Source organism: Thunnus thynnus, chromosome 12 (assembly GCF_963924715.1).
Source record: "Thunnus thynnus chromosome 12, fThuThy2.1, whole genome shotgun sequence".
Classification (NCBI taxonomy): domain Eukaryota; kingdom Metazoa; phylum Chordata; class Actinopteri; order Scombriformes; family Scombridae; genus Thunnus; species Thunnus thynnus.
The window spans coordinates 30704897-30723735 of NC_089528.1; the positions used below are offsets into that span (position 1 = coordinate 30704897).

The 18839-nt window shown below is 35.4% G+C and overlaps 1 protein-coding gene across 1 annotated transcript; it reads right to left on the reverse strand.

Moving 5' to 3' along the window:
- Positions 1-8152: 8152 nt before the first annotated feature.
- LOC137193485 (immunoglobulin lambda-1 light chain-like) lies at positions 8153-14777 on the reverse strand. Its single transcript, XM_067604703.1, has 5 exons — positions 14735-14777; positions 14331-14642; positions 11820-11921; positions 10039-10347; positions 8153-9929 (listed from the first exon to the last, which is right to left on the reverse strand). Exons 1-5 carry the CDS (start codon positions 14775-14777, stop codon positions 9763-9765), a joined length of 933 nt encoding a protein of 310 aa, XP_067460804.1. The 3' UTR covers positions 8153-9762.
- Positions 14778-18839: the final 4062 nt, after the last annotated feature.

The window sequence follows — 18839 nt, forward strand, 5'->3', positions numbered from 1 at the left end:
TCATCTTGTTTTTAATAAACAGGAGCTGCTGCTGAATCAGTGAGATTATTAAATACTGTTTATTTGTAACATTACTGATATCAGACTTTTTGGCTGTAAACAAACTTTGATGTGATGCATAAATAAAGAAGAACTTGTGGTGTGCAGTGAGATTTGAAGCTCTTTTCAGGAGTTATTGATTAGTTTTATGGAAGAATGGCTGCATCAAGAATTCTCTACTAAATATGAAAAAACTAACATGTAAAGCCTGAAGCAGCAGAAACTAAAACTAAAAACACATTTTCAACTTGTTCAATAAAATAACTGAAGGAAAATGAAAGTTTAGTCTTACCTGTTACATACAGTTTAGTTCCAGAGCCAAAGATGTCGTAGTCCTTGTTTACTGCCACAGTGAATGAGACTGTGACAAAAACCTGTCTGCTGTTGAACGTGTCAGCTGAGGTGAACGAATCCAAATTATGAACCAGTATCATATTTCATCTCCATAATGTGTTTCTCTAATGTTCATATCAACATGACTGTCTCTTCTTTTATTTGATTTTAGCCACATTAGCAGTGTGACTATATGGATGCTAATGTCAGTCGGTTGGTCGGTCCACCACTTAAGTGCAGATCCATTGGATCTGATTGTAGATCAAAGGATGGGATGGATTGTTCATTAAATGTTGTGCAGACATTCACGGTCCCCAGAGGATTCAATTATTTATTTGACTTGATTGATTCTAACTTTTAATCTAGCGCCACCAGCAGGTTGACATGTTTGGTCCAGACTGAAATATCTTTTCATCTATTGGATGGATTGTCATGTAATTTAGTAGAAATATTCATGTTCCCCTCAGGATGAATTATAATAACTTTGATCCTCTGACTTTTCCTCTAGTGCCACCATCAGGTCAACATTTAAACTCAACTAAGAACTCATTTAAAATCAAACTGACATTTGTAATGATGCAAATTACTTAAAGCTGCTATAATCAATATTTTTATAATAACCATGATGTGTCAGTGTGTAATGTGTTGGTCGTGGTGATGAACCTACAGAGAATTATCAGTGACTCTGCAGCTCCTCTCGGCTTTACGGAGCTTTATAGTGAGTTTCAGCTCATTGTTTATCTGTCCGGCTGCAACTTTACTGTTTTGGTTCACTCTCAGAGCTCTTATAGCGTCATTTTGGGCCGCAGCAGGCAGCTGTTTTCAGAGAAAAAGCTGTAAAAAGCCACTGTACACTACCTGCTCAGCACCAAACAGCAAACAGACACAGTTAGCTGTAGACTAGCTGCTGAACATAGTGGAGCATTTAGCAGCTAAAGAGCCAGATATTTCCCTCAGGAGTTTGTAGAGAGTAAAAACAGAGCTAAAAGAGAGTGAATATTGGACTTACATTCACCAGGTGGACAGAAACATGACTTCAAATGAATGATAATGTTGCTCCGTAACTGCTGGATGTGGAAATAAGCAAGTGTTTGCTAACAAGTTCAACATATCAACTTAAAAGCTGATGATGTGCCAGTGTTGGTCACTACTTGTTTCTGATGAAAACTAGTGGACAAAACATCAGTAAATGCAGGTGTAAAATCCTTCCCTACAACTTAACATTACAACAGTATGTTGTGTGGTTCACTCCAGATGTTTAGATAAGAATGATGGACTAAAATAAAATATTATTGTTGTTGACCAAAGTTCAAAAGTTGTAAAGTTCAAATTTGAGTAGATTTGTTGAGTATTATGAACTAAACCAAGTTAGGATGACATTAGTACCTGTGCTGCCATGCAGGTACATTTTCATAGGAGCTGTAGTTTTTGTTTGCTTGTCAATCAATTGATGTTTAACATTTTGAATTACATAAAGGATTAAATTTCTAATAGTAAATGCTGTAGTGGAGCCATTTGTCTTAGAATATGGACAGTAAACATCAGAACCTGTGGTTAAGGTTTGGTTAGGTTTAGGTAAAGATCATGGTTTGGGTTAAAATGACTTCCTTTTTAAGATGTGGGGAGCTGCATCGTCATGGTTACAATAATAAACACGTGGTTAAAGTTAGGAAATGATGGTGGTCGTGTTAAAAGAAACAAACAGTGTCTGCTGTCATTTCTCTTTTGAAGACAGTCTCAGCTGCTCACAGAGCAAAATCCATTTACATTTACCACATTTCTGTTGAGGGGAAATTGTCATAAATCCAAGAATTGTGTTGAATCTTTTACTAAAGTGAAATTATCTGTTGAAATCTGTTCAAAGATGTGACATGAAGAATGCTGCCTGAAGAGTTTTATTGGGAAAGAACCACAGGAAGTGTTTTCATTAACAGCAGATTATTATTGTGAAGGAGGAATGAACTTTATTCCAGCAGCAGGTCAAAGAAGACCATTTTTATCTTCATCTCAAACTTTCAACTCTGTCAAACATCTTTTTCTATTTATTATTTTCTCAATTTTTGTTATTAAATCAAATGTTAATAAAGTATCACTTTTGATCTCTCCATTATCTTTTATCTGTGTTATATCGTTGTTTATTTGTTTGTTTGTCCTCATCTTGTTGTATCATTGTGCTTCTGTGTTGCTCCTTTGTTCTCACTGTGTGGAACAACAGGAAACCTGCTGAAATAGCTGATAAATAATATCAATGAAATATAATGTTTAAATCAAAATCCTGACACCAGCAGACAAACATTTAGTCCTCAGCTCAGTTTGTTAGTGACTCTGGCTGAGATGGAGGTGGAATATGTGAACCTGGGCTGTGGTTTACTGCTCTCTTCCTGTCACAAACACTGTTTGACATCTGTTCATCTGGAGGTTTTTGTTCAGGCTGCAGGGATCATCTCTCACTGTGGGTATCAACTGTCACACAGCCACAGTAGTAGGTGGCTGAATGTGAGAGTTTAACTGTCTGGATCAACAACTCACTGCCGTTCTGTTTATTTACAGCTGAGAAATCATCTGTCTGAGAATGATTGTACCTTCTATCTATGTTACCATTCGTCGTGTCAATATCAAGAATAAATGTGAATGTTTCTGTGTCTTTCTTCTGTAACCAGAATACAAATGGGTAACTACTGTCACACTGGTCAGTTCCTCCACAGCTGAAGGAGACTTTTTCACCAGCTCTCCTGGTCAATGTTAAATCATCCTGAATCAGCTCTGCTGCCATGGCAACCAGCGCTGTAGAAAAACAGACACACAGATGAAGGTCAGTGTGACAGTGTTTGTTAAAGGTTGAGTTTGTTGGCTCCTGATTGGCTGGAAACACTCACCTGAACACAGACAGCACAGAGCAGCAGCTGGGAGGAAAAGCATTTTGTGCAGTGGTGTTTCCTCTGGTGAACCTGGGGAGAAGTGGCGCTCTGATGCAGCTGAGGCCAAACAAGGACGAGCTGTGAGATCAGACGAGGGCCACGTGGTTTCTAACAGCTCCTCAAACCTCCCATCAGCCCCTGCGGCGGACAGATAAGGCTGCTGTCTGACAGTAGACCTTTTTATAGTAGACATTTTGATTTGTATTTGAAAAGCAGATTTTACTAATAACCTTAAAATCCCCCTCAATTTAAAAATATGTTTTTCCTCTTTTACCTTCAGTTGGATGTTTGAGTTTGTTTTGACAGTTTCTCTGTATCGCCTTAAATCTCAGTTTAACACGTGTACCTACGAGCAGGATTTATGTCATCACAACTAGTTTGAAGTCAATCATGGTCCAATATGCAACTTACACAAGTGTGATTTTAAACCTTGAAGCCTCCAGTACATAAACACTGAAAATGACTTCATAGTGAAGGAGGAGACATCTGATGTTCAGCAGGAAAACTTTAGAAATGAGCAATATACAGATTCAGAAATTCTGGATTTGGAGGCATGACAACGAGCCCAAACATTCAGCCAGAGTCATAAGGAACTATCTTCAGCAACAAGGAGAACAAGGAGTCCTCCAACAGATGGTTTGGCCCCCACAGAGTCAACTATTAAGACTCACAGGCAATTTAGAGTTAGTTTATTTTTAGTGAACTTTGGACTGTGTGGGGAAAAGGAACATTGCAGGGAGATTATGCAAACTCCACACAGAAAAACATTGATCGGCCAGCGGGTCTGATGCCAGAAGCTTCTTTCTGTGAGGTGACAGTGCTAACCACTGCACAAAACCATAACATCTGCATTTTGATTCCAGCTATCATGCCCCTCTCTCTGCCCTGTTTCCTGTCTCTCTGCACTTTCAACTGTCAAATAAAGGGGAAAAACAAAACAAAAAAGAAGGTGTAAAAAGAATAAAAAGGTCTATTATTTATTTATTTATTGTCACTTTTTTTTACAAAGTGAAACTTTTTGGAGCAGATTTTTATATATATATTTTTAGTTTTTTTAATTTACAGTTTGAATCTTGTGTACATTTTGTTTTTGTTGCAATCTGAATCTTTGAACTGAAGTTCATTTTAACTTTGTTTGACACAAAACAGCTTTTGTAAATTTATAATAGTAATAGTATTTTAAATGTATTATTTAATTAACTATTTTGGAGTTGCTTTTATCAAAATCAAAATAAGAACCAGGTTTAATGCCAAGCAGGTTTGTACATACAAGGAATTTACCTCAGTGTTGTGGTGCCTAACAGTCAAAAATATACACAGACTTAAGTAATCCTGAATAACATAAAAAAGAAAGAAATTTACAGTAAAAAATATGTCAAATATATTCTAAGTAAGAAGAGCTGCTACAGGTTTAAATTTTACATTGAAGAGAATGAAATGAAATGTACAAAATATTGACCAGAGTGTGAAAATGTTCAGTGTAAACAGTATATGCAGTATGTAATTAATAATACTAAAACTAATACCAATAATAATAATAATAATAATGATGATCCAATAACAATCATTGTTTTTATATTTTGAATTAGTTGAACTAATTTGATCTAACATGGCACGTTACATTAACACAAAGAGCAGCGTATTTGCTTAATTAGATCTCTCTGAAAAGTTATTCTCAAATCTACTTTTAATGGAATAATACACGAAACCAAACCATACAACAGCCAGACTGTTCCCTTAAGAATCTTCATGATCAGCTGGGATACATTTAATGTTATTCTAAGAAATGTTTGTTCTGCTGCCAAGCTTTTCTATCATCTAAACAGTTCCCATATTTACTCTGAACTGACTCTAACTTTAACTAACTCTGAACAGTTTGATCTTTCCCAATGAAAGGCCCCTGAAGTCCTAATAATATCCTAATATCTTGTCATAGAAGAGTGACAAGAAGTTGCAAACTTATCACCAAACAACGTCTATTTACAGTCTTAAATAGGCGTAACAACAATAAATGAAGTGTACATTATGGCTGTGTGATGGATTTAACTGAGACAGGAACTGAACTGTGTTGTGTCCAAGTAGTTACTGTACCTCATGGTGAGCTCTGAAATTAAAAATCAAAGAGAAAGACCGCCACCCTGTGGTCATTCAGAGGAAACACAAAGGGATCCAGACCATGCGATCCATCGTCACCATGGCAACATGATGCTTTTCCTCTAATTCTGTTGTCAAAACAGCAGTGACATCTAGTGGATAAAACAACATAATACTGATCTTGAAAGTAAGAATGAAGCACTGTAAAAGCCCTTTGAAATGATTTAAGACACTTTATTTTTAATTAAATTGGTGGTAGCTCATTTTTTTGTCTCTGATATTATATACTAGTATAAAAATTCTAAAACAATCAGTAAGAATGCTAAGTTCTTGTAAAGTTATGCAATGTATAGCCTATTTTTTTTCTTTTTAATATTACATAATTATTTATTTTTGCATATCTGACTTAAAGAACAGGTTCATAATTTTTTAATTGTGTCTTAAAACATCAGTCAGGTGTCTATATGAGCAGTGAAAGAGGTTTTCCTCACTGTAATTATTCCACCTGTTCATACTGGATATTAAAAGATCCTTCAAATGTGCTTTCAATGTAAGTGATGGAGGCCAAAATCCACAGTGTGTCCACACAGTCATTTAAAAGTTGATGTGAAGCTTATATGAGTCTTCAGTACTCTGAGTCAGTCATATCAAGTGGATATCTGACACATTTACAGTCTTCAAATTTTTGTTTCCTTGGACAGTGTTTCCCTGTTGAGCTGCGGTGGAAGTATAGTGACAAAAAGAGGGACTTTGGCACTAAAAAGACTGTGTAACCAGGTGGTAAAATAATAATATTCACGGAAATAACATCCATGCTGAAGAACTTCTCCATTGTTGCTCTCTAGCTGGGGATGCTTACGTTGGACAGCAGGGTGTGTGAGTTTATTGTTTGGTGCAGCGGTATGCCTGCTGAGTGGACAGGGAACGCTGGGAAAAATATAGGAAGTACAACATAACGCACTACTTTCTGCTGAGAATAGCCACTGGTTCCAACAGTGAGATTATTTATCAAGTATCTTATCTTGTTTTGAGATTATTATGCATGATTCTGTAAAATAGTGATTTAATGATGTTGGATGCACTTATATAAAAGCCACATGTTGTGCGATTGTTTTGGTAGGATTGCAGATGTTGGTGGATTGAAAGCCACACGTGCGGAGCACAGCTTGCTATCCGTGAATTTGGTATAAAACAGTTTATTTCTTTTTTACTGTTTTGTATTTGTTCATCAAATGTATAAAGCAAAATGAACGTTGCTTTTTTGTGAACTGAAAAGGCTGCTAAATTTGATGCATTAGCGCTGATATGTTACATGGCAGTGTGGTGAATGTTTTTTTGCTCTTCTGTTTATAGAGGTGCCACTGCCGTATTTATGCTGTATTTGTGACGTATTTGAGCCACTTTTTTGTGCTGCTTTTGTCACAATTTCAGTGATGTGTTTTCTGTACTGGAAAAAGTAATGAGTTTTGTTTTTGTTTATTTATTTATTTATTTTTGCTAAATGTTTCTTTTGTAAAATTTCACAACCTGGCCTTTGGTGGAAGCCAAGATTTTTCTATAAGTTGCTCTCCATAATTGAATAACAAAACAAGGAGAATAAAAACCCCACAAATTTGCATTTGAAGTTGTGTGTTGACTTAATCCCCGGCTTCAACTGTAACATTGAAAGATATCTACTTCATTTGTCTCATTTGGACGCTGAAGTAGCTTCAGATGAACTTTTAAATATATTTTTGCAGACAAGGAAGACTGTGGATTTTGTGGATTTTGTCCCCCATCGCTCACACTGAAAGTGCATTATGAAAAGATCTTCTAATGGTCAGTATGAACAGGAGAAATGATTACAGCAAGAAAAAACATATTTCACTGTTCAAAACATGGAGTCAAAGGGGATTTAATGTGACCTTTTGTACACTGAAAAGACCCTTATATGTCAAAGTGAAAATAGATGTCTACAGAGTGATCTAAATGTATTTCAAATATAAAATACATCATCAGCCTTACTAGTAAAATATAAATCTGAAAAGTAATTAGTACCTATAGCTGTGAAATAAACATAGTGGAGTAGAAAGTAAAATATCTCCCTCTGAAATGTAGCGGAGTGGACGTATAAAAAAGCATAAAATGGAAATACTCATGTAAAGTACCTCACAATTGCACTTTATTACATTCCTCCCCAGCTGTAAAGTGCACCTTTGCTAAAAACTCGGGTTATTAGGACTCATATAAAACTGTTGACAGCGAATCAGCACTTCCTTTCCTGCAGCAGACGGGCCGTGTGGGTTTCCGCTCAGCAGCCTCCACACTGTTCACTGTGGTTTTTCATTTTATTAACACAATGACGGTTACAACCATCGACTCTGGTTAAAGTATTGTTCCAGGAACTTCAGTATGAATTCAGCGCTCGCTGTCTCAGTTTTAATCTGTGTTATTAATGTGTGAGAGAAGCAGCTGAAATCCTAAACTCAGAGCTGAGAAACTGACATCATTTAATAAAGGGAGACGTTCAAACTCCTGCAGTCTGCTCAGGTCCCGCAGTCTGTACTGAGTTCACAAATACATTACTCAATAAGTTTAAACAAATAGATAAAAATAAAGTAGTTGAATAGTAATAGTCCTAATAGATAATACTAATAATACTTTTTGTAATAATTTTGATACTAAGAACCCAACTTAAATCATATTTTTTATATTTTTATTGAATACCAAACACAAACAAGCATATGTGATATGTATTTACAAAACAAAAAGAAACATCAGATGTATGTAAAAAAGAAAAAAAAAACCTCCCCTGTTCATTTTTAATGAAGAGAGCAAAGAAATGTTTCTCATTTGGCAAAAATACAAGTGCACATATACACATATACATATGTTGGTGTGAACAAAGTTCATTTTCTCACATATTCCACCTTAATTACAATAAATGACTCATTAAATAACAAAACCCAAATTAATAATACTATTAATATTGTACGTAATTACTTGTGATAATTTAATAATTAATATATATTATTTAATAATATAGATTTTATAATTAATATTTGTTTTACTTTCTTGTTGCTGTTTGTTTTATTACCAGTTTCTCTTATGAAGTTGTTTTTGTTCATAAAACAAACCAATTTTTAAATTGTGGTGTTTCTGAAATCTTTCATCTTCTTCTAAATTGAGGTTTTTGCCTGCAGAGTGTTTAAATTCACACTGTAAGAACATTTTTAACATTCACTTCCTCTCTGCAACGTTTAAAAAAATACATCCTACATTTGTTATCATCAATCAGAGCAGCAGAACACAAACCACACTGAGACAAACAAGTCATCTTTTCTACACTGAATCACTTTTCTATTTATTTCTGTTGTATAAATCTAAATGAACTTAGTTTTCTTATAATCATATTATAGGGAAATGTACCAATCAATTTTGTCTTGATAAAACTGCAAGAGCTGATCAGTATTTTGGTGATTTAGAAAAAAATCAAGAAGCACACCCATCATTTTGACAACATTCAGGCTTCAGTGCAGGCTAATCAAGCTGCTGTGTGATCATTTTTATAGCAGCTCTTCAAAGCAGCTCTCTGCTGATTCTTCATGTGTGTAAACAACAGTTTCATCAGCATAGAGTCGTACATCCACACTGAAACTATATTACAAGATGATACTGAACCTGTTGGCACACCACACCTACTTGTTTGCATTTAATAACTTTATGTTTATGTTTGCTTCTCTTTACTTTGTTGTTTCTGTTTAGCTGTAAGCTTTTCTTTGTATCTTCCTGTACATTTGTTTTTAGCACTATGTGAGTGTCAATAACTTTATTGAGATCCACTCACAACAAGAGTCAAATTACTTGTAGGTATCAACAAACTTGGCCAATATAGTGGATTCTGCGTCCGATGATTTACATTATTTGAAGCAAAACTGAGATCAATGAAAACATGGATGATTATAAAAGACAGAAACTGTGATGTTTCAGTTTATTGAGAATGTCACTCTGAATGACTTTGATAAACCTGCCACCCTCTGCATAATGTATTAAAAAGAAAATACACAAGAAAAAAAAATACTGTAAGCACTTAAATATCTACCAGGTAGCTAATGATTCAACTTCATTTTACAGTATTACACAAGTCACGATTAAAAGTGGAATTAAACTAGAGCATCAAGATATTAATATTAAGAATGTATACTTAGTAACTGCAAAGATACTGTATATGTTTATATATGTATTTATGTTTTAGGACAACTGTGTCTTAACTGTATTCAATGAGAAAATGTAAAACCAACCACAACACATCATTACTGACATTTGTGAACACTGATCAAAGTGATAAATGAGATGAATTGATGAGATGTGATGGTGAGAAAAGGCAAGCAGAAAACAGTCAGTCAGCATGTGTGCAGTTGGTGGACGGTCCCTTGTTTCTGAGGATCATCAGCAGAGAGATTCCACAGCAGTACACCAGACTCTTCACTATCAGCACTGTGTACAGCACACAGAGCAGCTTCACCTGGTACTGAGACGGGACAGGTGGAGGAAGAGCAGAAACCTCTGAAACAGGAAAAAAACAAATGTCAGTGCTCTGCTCCTCTGCTCTCTCTGACAGCATCTCCAGATGAAGCTGAATCACTGCTGAACACAGTCACCAAGCCTTCATTACCTTGTTCTGTTTGGGCCTCCACTGTTCCCCCCTCGTGCCTGACGTAGCAGCGGTATTTATATGTGTAGAGAGCATCCCGATCAACCACCCTGATGGCGACGGTGCGTCCCGGCTCTCTGAGCTCCAGCTGCTCTCCCTCAGCAGGGGTCAGATCCTCCAGCGGGCCGTTCTTCTTCTGTCTTTTCCAGGAGAACTGGACCAGAGGAGGAGACATGGCTGAGGCCAGACACAGTAGGGAGCTCTTCCCCTCCAGGTGGGCTCTGGATGCTGCTGGGTACACGCTCACCACGGGCTTCACTACCTGCTCATCTGAAGTTTGACAGCAGCAACAAGCAGCACAGACACACATTCACACAGTCAACAGCAGCTTACAGCACTGCACTGCATTCAGTCTGATCCTGGAAACTACATGATCACTAAACTACTCATCAATACACCACAAACATCATCTACTGGACACTGTATCAATAATCATATCAAACTAAAGCATCATGGAAGCTCATCATATGTCATATATAAAGATTAAAACATCATTTACCACTTTATCAATATTTACCACAACATTAGTTACTAATATAATAAAATAGAATTTGTAAAATTGAAAATATATCATGACATAACAGCCTCATATAAAATACATTTGCTAATGATTATAATGGTTTATATAAAATGTATTTACCACAATATACTTTAATTAGTAAAAATTAATCATTCATTTTAAAATAAGAGTTTTAGCTTTTACATAAAATCAAATTACCACAATATGTTTGGATATGTCAAATATAATAAAATAAAATCAAAATAAAATATAATAAGGTAAAATTTGTCTCAGTAAAATATAAAGTACAGTTTTATTACTTGCTTCAAATATACTATATTTATATTTCATTTGTAAATGATTATAGTGTCTATATGAAGTATATTTATCACCATATACTTTACTCTAATCAGACACACAATACATCAATACTTTTAACAACTTTTTAAAGAGTTTTAGCTTTTATATAAAACACAATTACCACAACATGTTCAGATATGTAAATAAAATATAATATAATAATATAAATATAATTAAATCACAACATGTAAATTATCTGATTCATTATATTTTCTACCGTACACTAAAATATGTTTTAACATTATATATTTGATATCTTGTTGATTTCATATACAAATTTTATTTATATTAAATATGGATTAATATACAATTATACATTTGATCTATAAATTATAATTAGTTTAATCACACATTTAAAATGAGTTTGCCTTCATGCATTAATTTATCTTCCACTAAAAGACATATTTATCATCATAAACACACAATTATCATGAGATACATTTTACTATTTACAAATATATACTGTATATTTAACACACAATATATTTATCACTATTTGCTTCTAAAATGACATTTAAGAACATTTATTAAATGATGTTTCACATCATATATCATCTTGTTTTTAATAAACAGGAGCTGCTGCTGAATCAGTGAGATTATTAAATACTGTTTATTTGTAACATTACTGATATCAGACTTTTTGGCTGTAAACAAACTTTGATGTGATGCATAAATAAAGAAGAACTTGTGGTGTGCAGTGAGATTTGAAGCTCTTTTCAGGAGTTATTGATTTGTTTTATGGAAGAATGGCTGCATCAAGAATTCTCTACTAAATATGAAAAAAACTAACATGTAAAGCCTGAAGCAGCAGAAACTAAAACTAAAAACACATTTTCAACTTGTTCAATAAAACAACTGAAGGAAAATGAAAGTTTAGTCTTACCTACATACAGTTTAGTTCCAGAGCCAAAGATGTCGTAGTCCTTGTTTCCTCCCACAGTGAATGAGACTGCGACAAAAACCTGTCTGCTGTTGAATGTGTCAGCTGAGGTGAACGAATCCAAATTATGAACCAGTATCATATTTCATCTCCATGATGTGTTTCTCTAATGTTCATATCAACATGACTGTCTCTTCTTTTATTTGATTTTAGCCACATTAGCAGTGTGACTATATGGATGCTAATGTCAGTCGGTTGGTCGGTCCACCACTTAAGTGCAGATCCATTGGATCTGATTGTGGATCAAAGGACGGATGGATTGTTCATTAAATGTTGTGCAGACGTTCACGGTCCCCAGAGGATTCAATTATTTATTTGACTTGATTGATTCTAACTTTGAATCTAGCGCCACCAGCAGGTTGACATGTTTGGTCCAGACTGAAATATCTTTTCATCTATTGGATGGATTGTCATGTAATTTAGTAGAAATATTCATGTTCCCCTCAGGATGAATTATAATAACTTTGATCCTCTGACTTTTCCTCTAGTGCCACCATCAGGTCAACATTTAAACTCAACTAAGAACTCATTTAAAATCAAACTGACATTTGTAGTGATGCAAATTACTTAAAGCTGCTATAATCAATATTTTTATAATAACCATGATGTGTCAGTGTGTAATGTGTTGGTCGTGGCTCGTAGTGATGAACCTACAGAGAATTATCAGTGACTCTGCAGCTCCTCTCGGCTTTACGGAGCTTTATAGTGAGTTTCAGCTCATTGTTTATCTGTCCGGCTGCAACTTTACTGTTTTGGTTCACTCTCAGCGCTCTCATAGCGCCGTTTTGGGCCGCAGCAGGCAGCTGTTTTCAGAGAAAAAGCTGTAAAAAGCCACTGTACACTACCTGCTCAGCACCAAACAGCAAACAGACACAGTTAGCTGTAGACTAGCTGCTGAACATAGTGGAGCATTTAGCAGCTAAAGAGCCAGATATTTCCCTCAGGAGTTGGTAGAGAGTAAAAACAGAGCTAAAAGAGAGTGAATATTGGACTTACATTCACCAGGTGGACAGAAACACGACTCCAAATGAATGATAATGTTGCTCCGTAACTGCTGGATGTGGAAATAAGCAAGTGTTTGCTAACAAGTTCAACATATCAACTTAAAAGCTGATGATGTGTCAGTGTTGGTCACTACTTGTTTCTGATGAAAACTAGTGGACAAAACATCAGTAAATGCAGGTGTAAAATCCTTCCCTACAACTTAACATTACAACAGTATGTTGTGTGGTTCACTCCAGATGTTTAGATAAGAATGATGGACTAAAATAAAATATTATTGTTGTTGATTACACTTCAAAAGTTGTAAAGTTCACATTTGAGGAGATTTGTTGAGTATTATGAACTGAACCAAGTTAGGATGACATTAGTACCTGTGCTGCCATGCAGGTACATTTTCATAGGAGCCGTAGTTTTTGTTTGCTTGTCAATCAATTGCTGTTTGACATTTTGAATCACATAAAGGATTAAATTTCTAATAGTAAATGCTGTAGTGGAGCCATTTGTCTTAGAATATGGACAGTAAACATCAGAATCTGTAGTTAAGGTTTAGTGAGGTTTAGGTAAAGATCATGGTTTGTGTTAAAATGACTTCCTCCTTAAGATGAGGGGAGCTGCGTCGTCATGGTTACAATAATAAACACGTGGTTAAAGTTAGGAAATGATGGTGGTCGTGTTAAAAGAAACAAACAGTGTCTGCTGTCGTTTCTCTTGTGAAGACAGTCTCAGCTGCTCACAGAGCAAAATCCATTTACATTTACCACATTTCTGTTGAGGGGAAATTGTCATAAATCCAAGAATTGTGTTGAATCTTTTACTAAAGTGAAATTATCTGTTGAAATCTGCTCAAAGATGTGATGTGAAGAATGCTGCCTGAAGGCTTTTATTGTGAAAGAGACACAGGAAGTGTTTTCATTAACAGCAGATTATTATTTTGAAGGAGGAATGAACTTTATTCCAGCAGCAGGTCAAAGAAGACCATTTTTATCTTCATCTCAAACTTTCAACTCTGTCAAACATCTTTTTCTATTTATTATTTTCTCAATTTTTGTTATTAAATCAAATGTTAATAAAGTTTCACTTTTGATCTCTCCATTATTTGGCTCTTTTATCTGTGTTATATCGTTGTTTATTTGTTTGTTTGTCTTCATCTTGTTGTATCATTGTGCTTCTGTGTTGCTCCTTTGTTCTCACTGTGTGGAACAACAGGAAACCTGCTGAAATAGCTGATAAATAATATCAATGAAATATAATGTTTAAATCAAAATCCTGACACCAACAGACAAACATTTAGTCCTCAGCTCAGTTTGTTAGTGACTCTGGCTGAGATGGAGGTGGAATATGTGAACCTGGGCTGTGGTTTACTGCTCTCTTCCTGTCACAAACACTGTTTGACATCTGTTTATCTGGAGGTTTTTGTACAGGCTGCAGGGATCATTTCTCACTGTGGGAAACAGGAGCAGTAGTAGGTGGCTGAATGTGAGAGTTTAACTTTCTGGATCTGCAACTCACAGCCGTTCTGTTCTTTTACAACTGAGAAATCATCTTTCTGAGTATGATTGTAATCTTTAGCTTCTTTACCAGTCCTCATGTCAATATCAAGAATCACTGTGAATGTCTCTGTGTCTTTCTTCTGGTACCAGTATACAAATGGGAGTTCACTGTAACACTGGTCAGTTCCTCCACAGCTGAAGGAGACGTTTTCACCAGCTCTCCTGGTCAATGTTAAATCATCCTGAATCAGCTCTTCTGCCATGGCAACCAGCGCTGTAGAGAAACAGACACACATATGAAGGTGAGTGTGACAGTGTTTGTTAAAGGTTGAGTTTGTTGGCTCCTGATTGGCTGGAAACACTCACCTGAACACAGACAGCACAGAGCAGCAGCTGGGAGGAAAAGCATTTTGCTCAGTGGTGTTTCCTCTGGTGAACCTGGGGAGAAGTGGCGCTCTGATGCAGCTGAGGCCAAACAAGGACGAGCTGTGAGATCAGACGAGGGCCACGTGGTTTCTAACAGCTCCTCAAACCTCCCATCAGCCCCTGCGGCGGACAGATAAGGCTGCTGTCTGACAGTAGACCTTTTTATAGTAGACATTTTGATTTGTATTTGAAAAGCAGATTTTACTAATAACCTTAAAATCCCCCTCAATTTAAAAATATGTTTTTCCTCTTTTACCTTCAGTTGGATGTTTGAGTTTGTTCTGAAAGTTTCTCTGTATCACCTTAAATCTCAGTTTAACACTTTTACCCACGAGCAGGATTTATGACATCACACCTAGTTTGGAGTCAATCATGATCCAATATGCAACTTACACAAGTGTGATGTGGAAACTTGAAGCCTCCAATGTACAAACACTGAAAATGACTTTATAGTGAAGGAGGAGACATCTTGTGTTCAGCAGGAAAACTTAAGAAATGAACAATACACAGATTCAGAAATTCTGGATTTGGAGGCATGACAACGAGCCCAAACATCCAGCCAGAGTCATAAAGAACTATCTTCAGCAACAAGAAGAACAAGGAGTCCTGTAACAGATGGTTTGGCCCCCACAGAGTCAACTATTAAGACTCACAGGCAATTTAGAGTTAGTTTATTTTTAGTGAACTTTGGACTGTGTGGGGAAAAGGAACATTGTTGGGAGATTATGCAAACTCCACACAGAAAAACATCGATCGGCCAGCAGGTCTGATGCCAGAAGCTTCTTTCTGTGAGGTGACAGTGCTAACCACTGCACAAAATCATAACATCTGCATTTTGATTCCAGCTATCATGCCCCTCTCTCTGCCCTGTTTCCTGTCTCTCTGCACTTTCAACTGTCAAATAAAGGAAAGAAATGCCCAAAAAAGATGGAGTAAAAAGAATAAAAGGGTCTATTATTTATTTATTTATTTATTGTCATTTTTTGTACAAAGTGAAACTTTTTGGTGCAGATTTTTTATATATATTTTTAGTTTTTTTTTATTTACAGTTTGAATCTTGTGTACATTTTGTTTTTGTTGCAATCTGAATCTTTGAACTGAAGTTCATTTTAACTTTGTTTGACACAAAACAGCTTTTGTAAATTTATAATAGTAATAGTATTTTAAATGTATTATTTAATTAACTGTTTTGGAGTTGCTTTTATCAAAATCAAAATAAGAACCAGGTTTAATGCCAAGCAGGTTTGTACATACAAGGAATTTACCTCAGTGTTGTGGTGCCTAACAGTCAAAAATATATACAGAATTAAGTAATCCTGAATAACATAAAAAAGAAAGAAATTTACAGTAAAAAATATGTCAAATATATTCTAAGTAAGAAGAGCTGCTACAGGTTTAAATTTTACATTGAAGAGAATGAAATTAAATGTACAAAATATTGACCAGAATGTGAAAATGTTCAGTGTAAACAGTATATGCAGTATGTAATTGATAATACTAAAACTAATACCACTAATAATAATAATAATAATGATCCAATAACAATAATTGTTTTTATATTTTGAATTAGTTGAACTAATTTGATCTAACATGGCACGTTACATTAACACAAAGAGCAGCGTATTTGCTTAATTAGATCTCTCTGAAAAGTTATTCTCAAATCTACTTTTAATGGAATAATACATGAAACCAAACCAGACAAAAGCCAGACTGTTCCTTTAAGAAGCTTCATAATCAGCTGGGATACATTTAATGTTATTTTAAGAAATGTTTGTTCTGCTGCTTCTCTATCATCTAAACAGTTCCCATATTTACTCTGAACTGACTCTAACTTTAACTAACTCTGAACAGTTTGATCTTTCCCAATGAAAGGCCCTTAAAGTCCTGATAATATCCTAATATCTTGTCATAGAAGAGTGACAAGAAGTTGCAAACTTATCACCAAACAACGTCTATTTATAGGCGTAACAAAAATAAAAGAAGCGTACATTATGGCTGTGTGATGGATTTAACTGAGACAGGAACTGAACTGTGTTGTGGCCGAGTAGTTACTGTACCTCATGGTGAGCTCTGAAATTAAAAATCAAAGAGAAAGACCGCCACCATGTGGTCATTCAGAGGAAACACAAAGGTATCCAGACCATGCTATCCATTGTAACATGATGCTTTTCCTCTAATTCTGTTGTCAAAACAGCAGTGACATCTAGTGGATAAAACAACATAATACTGATCTTGAAAGAAAGAATGAAGCACTGTAAAAGCCCTTTGAAATGATTTAAGACACTTTATTTTTAATTAAATTGGTGGTAGCTCAGTTTTTTGTCTCTCTGATATTATATACTAGTATAAATTCTAAAACAATCAGTAAGAATGCAAAGTTCTTGTAAAGTTATGCAATGTTTAGCCTATTTTTTTTCTTTTTAATATTACATAATTATTTATTTTTGCATATCTGACTTAAAGAACAGGTTCATAATTTTTTAATTGTGTCTTAAAACATCAGTCAGGTGTCTATATGAGCAGTGAAAGAGGTTTTCTTCGCTGTAATCATTCCACCTGTTCATACTGGATATTAAAAGATCCTTCAAATGTGCTTTCAATGTAATTGATGGAGGCCAAAATCCACAGTGTGTCCACACAGTCATTTAAAAGTTGATGTGAAGCTTATATGAGTCTTCAGCAGTCTGATTCAGTCATATCAAGTGGACATCTGACACATTTACAGTCTTCACATTTTTGTTTCCTTGGACAGTGTTTCCCTGTTGAGCTGCGGTGGAAGTATAGTGACAAAAAGAGGGACTTTGGCACTAAAAAGACTGTGTAACCAGGTGGTAAAATAATAATATTCACGGAAATAACATCCATGCTGAAGAACTTCTCCATTGTTGCTATCTAGCTGGGGATGCTCACGTTGGACAGCAGGGTGTGTGAGTTTATCATTTGGTGCAGCGGTATGCCTGCTGAGTGGACAGGGAACGCTGGGAAAAATATAGGAAGTACAACATAACGCGTTACTTTCTGCTGAGAATAGCCACTGGTTCCAACTGTGAGATTATTTATCAAGTATCTTATCTTGTTTTGAGATTATTATGCATGATTCTGTAAAATAGTGATTTAATGATGTTGGATGCACTTATATAAAAGCCACATGTTGTGCGATTGTTTTGGTAGGATTGCAGATGTTGGTGGATTGAAAGCCACACGTGCGGAGCACAGCTTGCTATCCGTGAATTTGGTATAAAACAGTTTATTTCTGTTTTACTGTTTTGTATTTGTTCATCAAATGTATAAAGCAAAATGAACGTTGCTTTTTTGTGAACTGAAAAGGCTGCTAAATTTGATGCATTAGCGCTGATATGTTACATGGCAGTGTGGTGAATGTTTTTGTGCTCTTCCGTTTATAGAGGTGCCACTGCCGTATTTATGCTGTATTTGTGACGTATTTGAGCCACTTTTTTGTGCTGCTTTTGTCACAATTTCAGTGTTGTGTTTTCTGTACTGGAAAAAGTAATGAGTTTTGTTTTTGTTTATTTATTTATTTATTTATTTTTGCTAAATGTTTCTTTTGAAAAATTTCACAACCTGGCCTTTGGTGGAAGCCAAGATTTTTCTATAAGTTGCTCTCCATAATTGAATAACAAAACAAGGAGAATAAAAACCCCACAAATTTGCATTTGAAGTTGTGTGTTGACTTAATCCTTGGCTTCAACTGTAACATTGAAAGATATCTACTTCATTTGTCTCATTTGGACACTGAATTAGCTTCAGATGAACTTTTAAATATATTTTTGCAGACAAGGAAGACTGTGGATTTTGTGGATTTTGTCCCCCATCACTCACACTGAAAGTGAATTATGAAAAGATCTTCTAATGGTCAGTATGAACAGGAGGAATGATTACAGCAAGAAAAAACATGTTTCACTGTTCAAAACATGGAGTCAAAAGGGATTTAATGTGACCTTTTGTACATTGAAAAGACCCTTATATGTCAAAGTGAAAATAGATCTCTACAAAGTGATCTAAATATATTTCAAATATAAAATAC

What these genes read in the sequence shown, in the direction of transcription:
- LOC137193485 (XM_067604703.1), bottom strand. Translation starts at nt 14,777, where the DNA reads ATGCTTTTCCTCCCAGCTGCTGCTCTGTGCTGTCTGTGTTCAG. An exon ending in TCTGTGCTGTCTGTGTTCAG is followed by an intron (nt 14,643 to 14,734) that starts GTGAGTGTTTCC and finishes GTTTCTCTACAG; the next exon opens with CGCTGGTTGCCATGGCAGAA. An exon ending in AGCCACCTACTACTGCTCCT is followed by an intron (nt 11,922 to 14,330) that starts GTTTCCCACAGT and finishes CGTTCACCTCAG; the next exon opens with CTGACACATTCAACAGCAGA.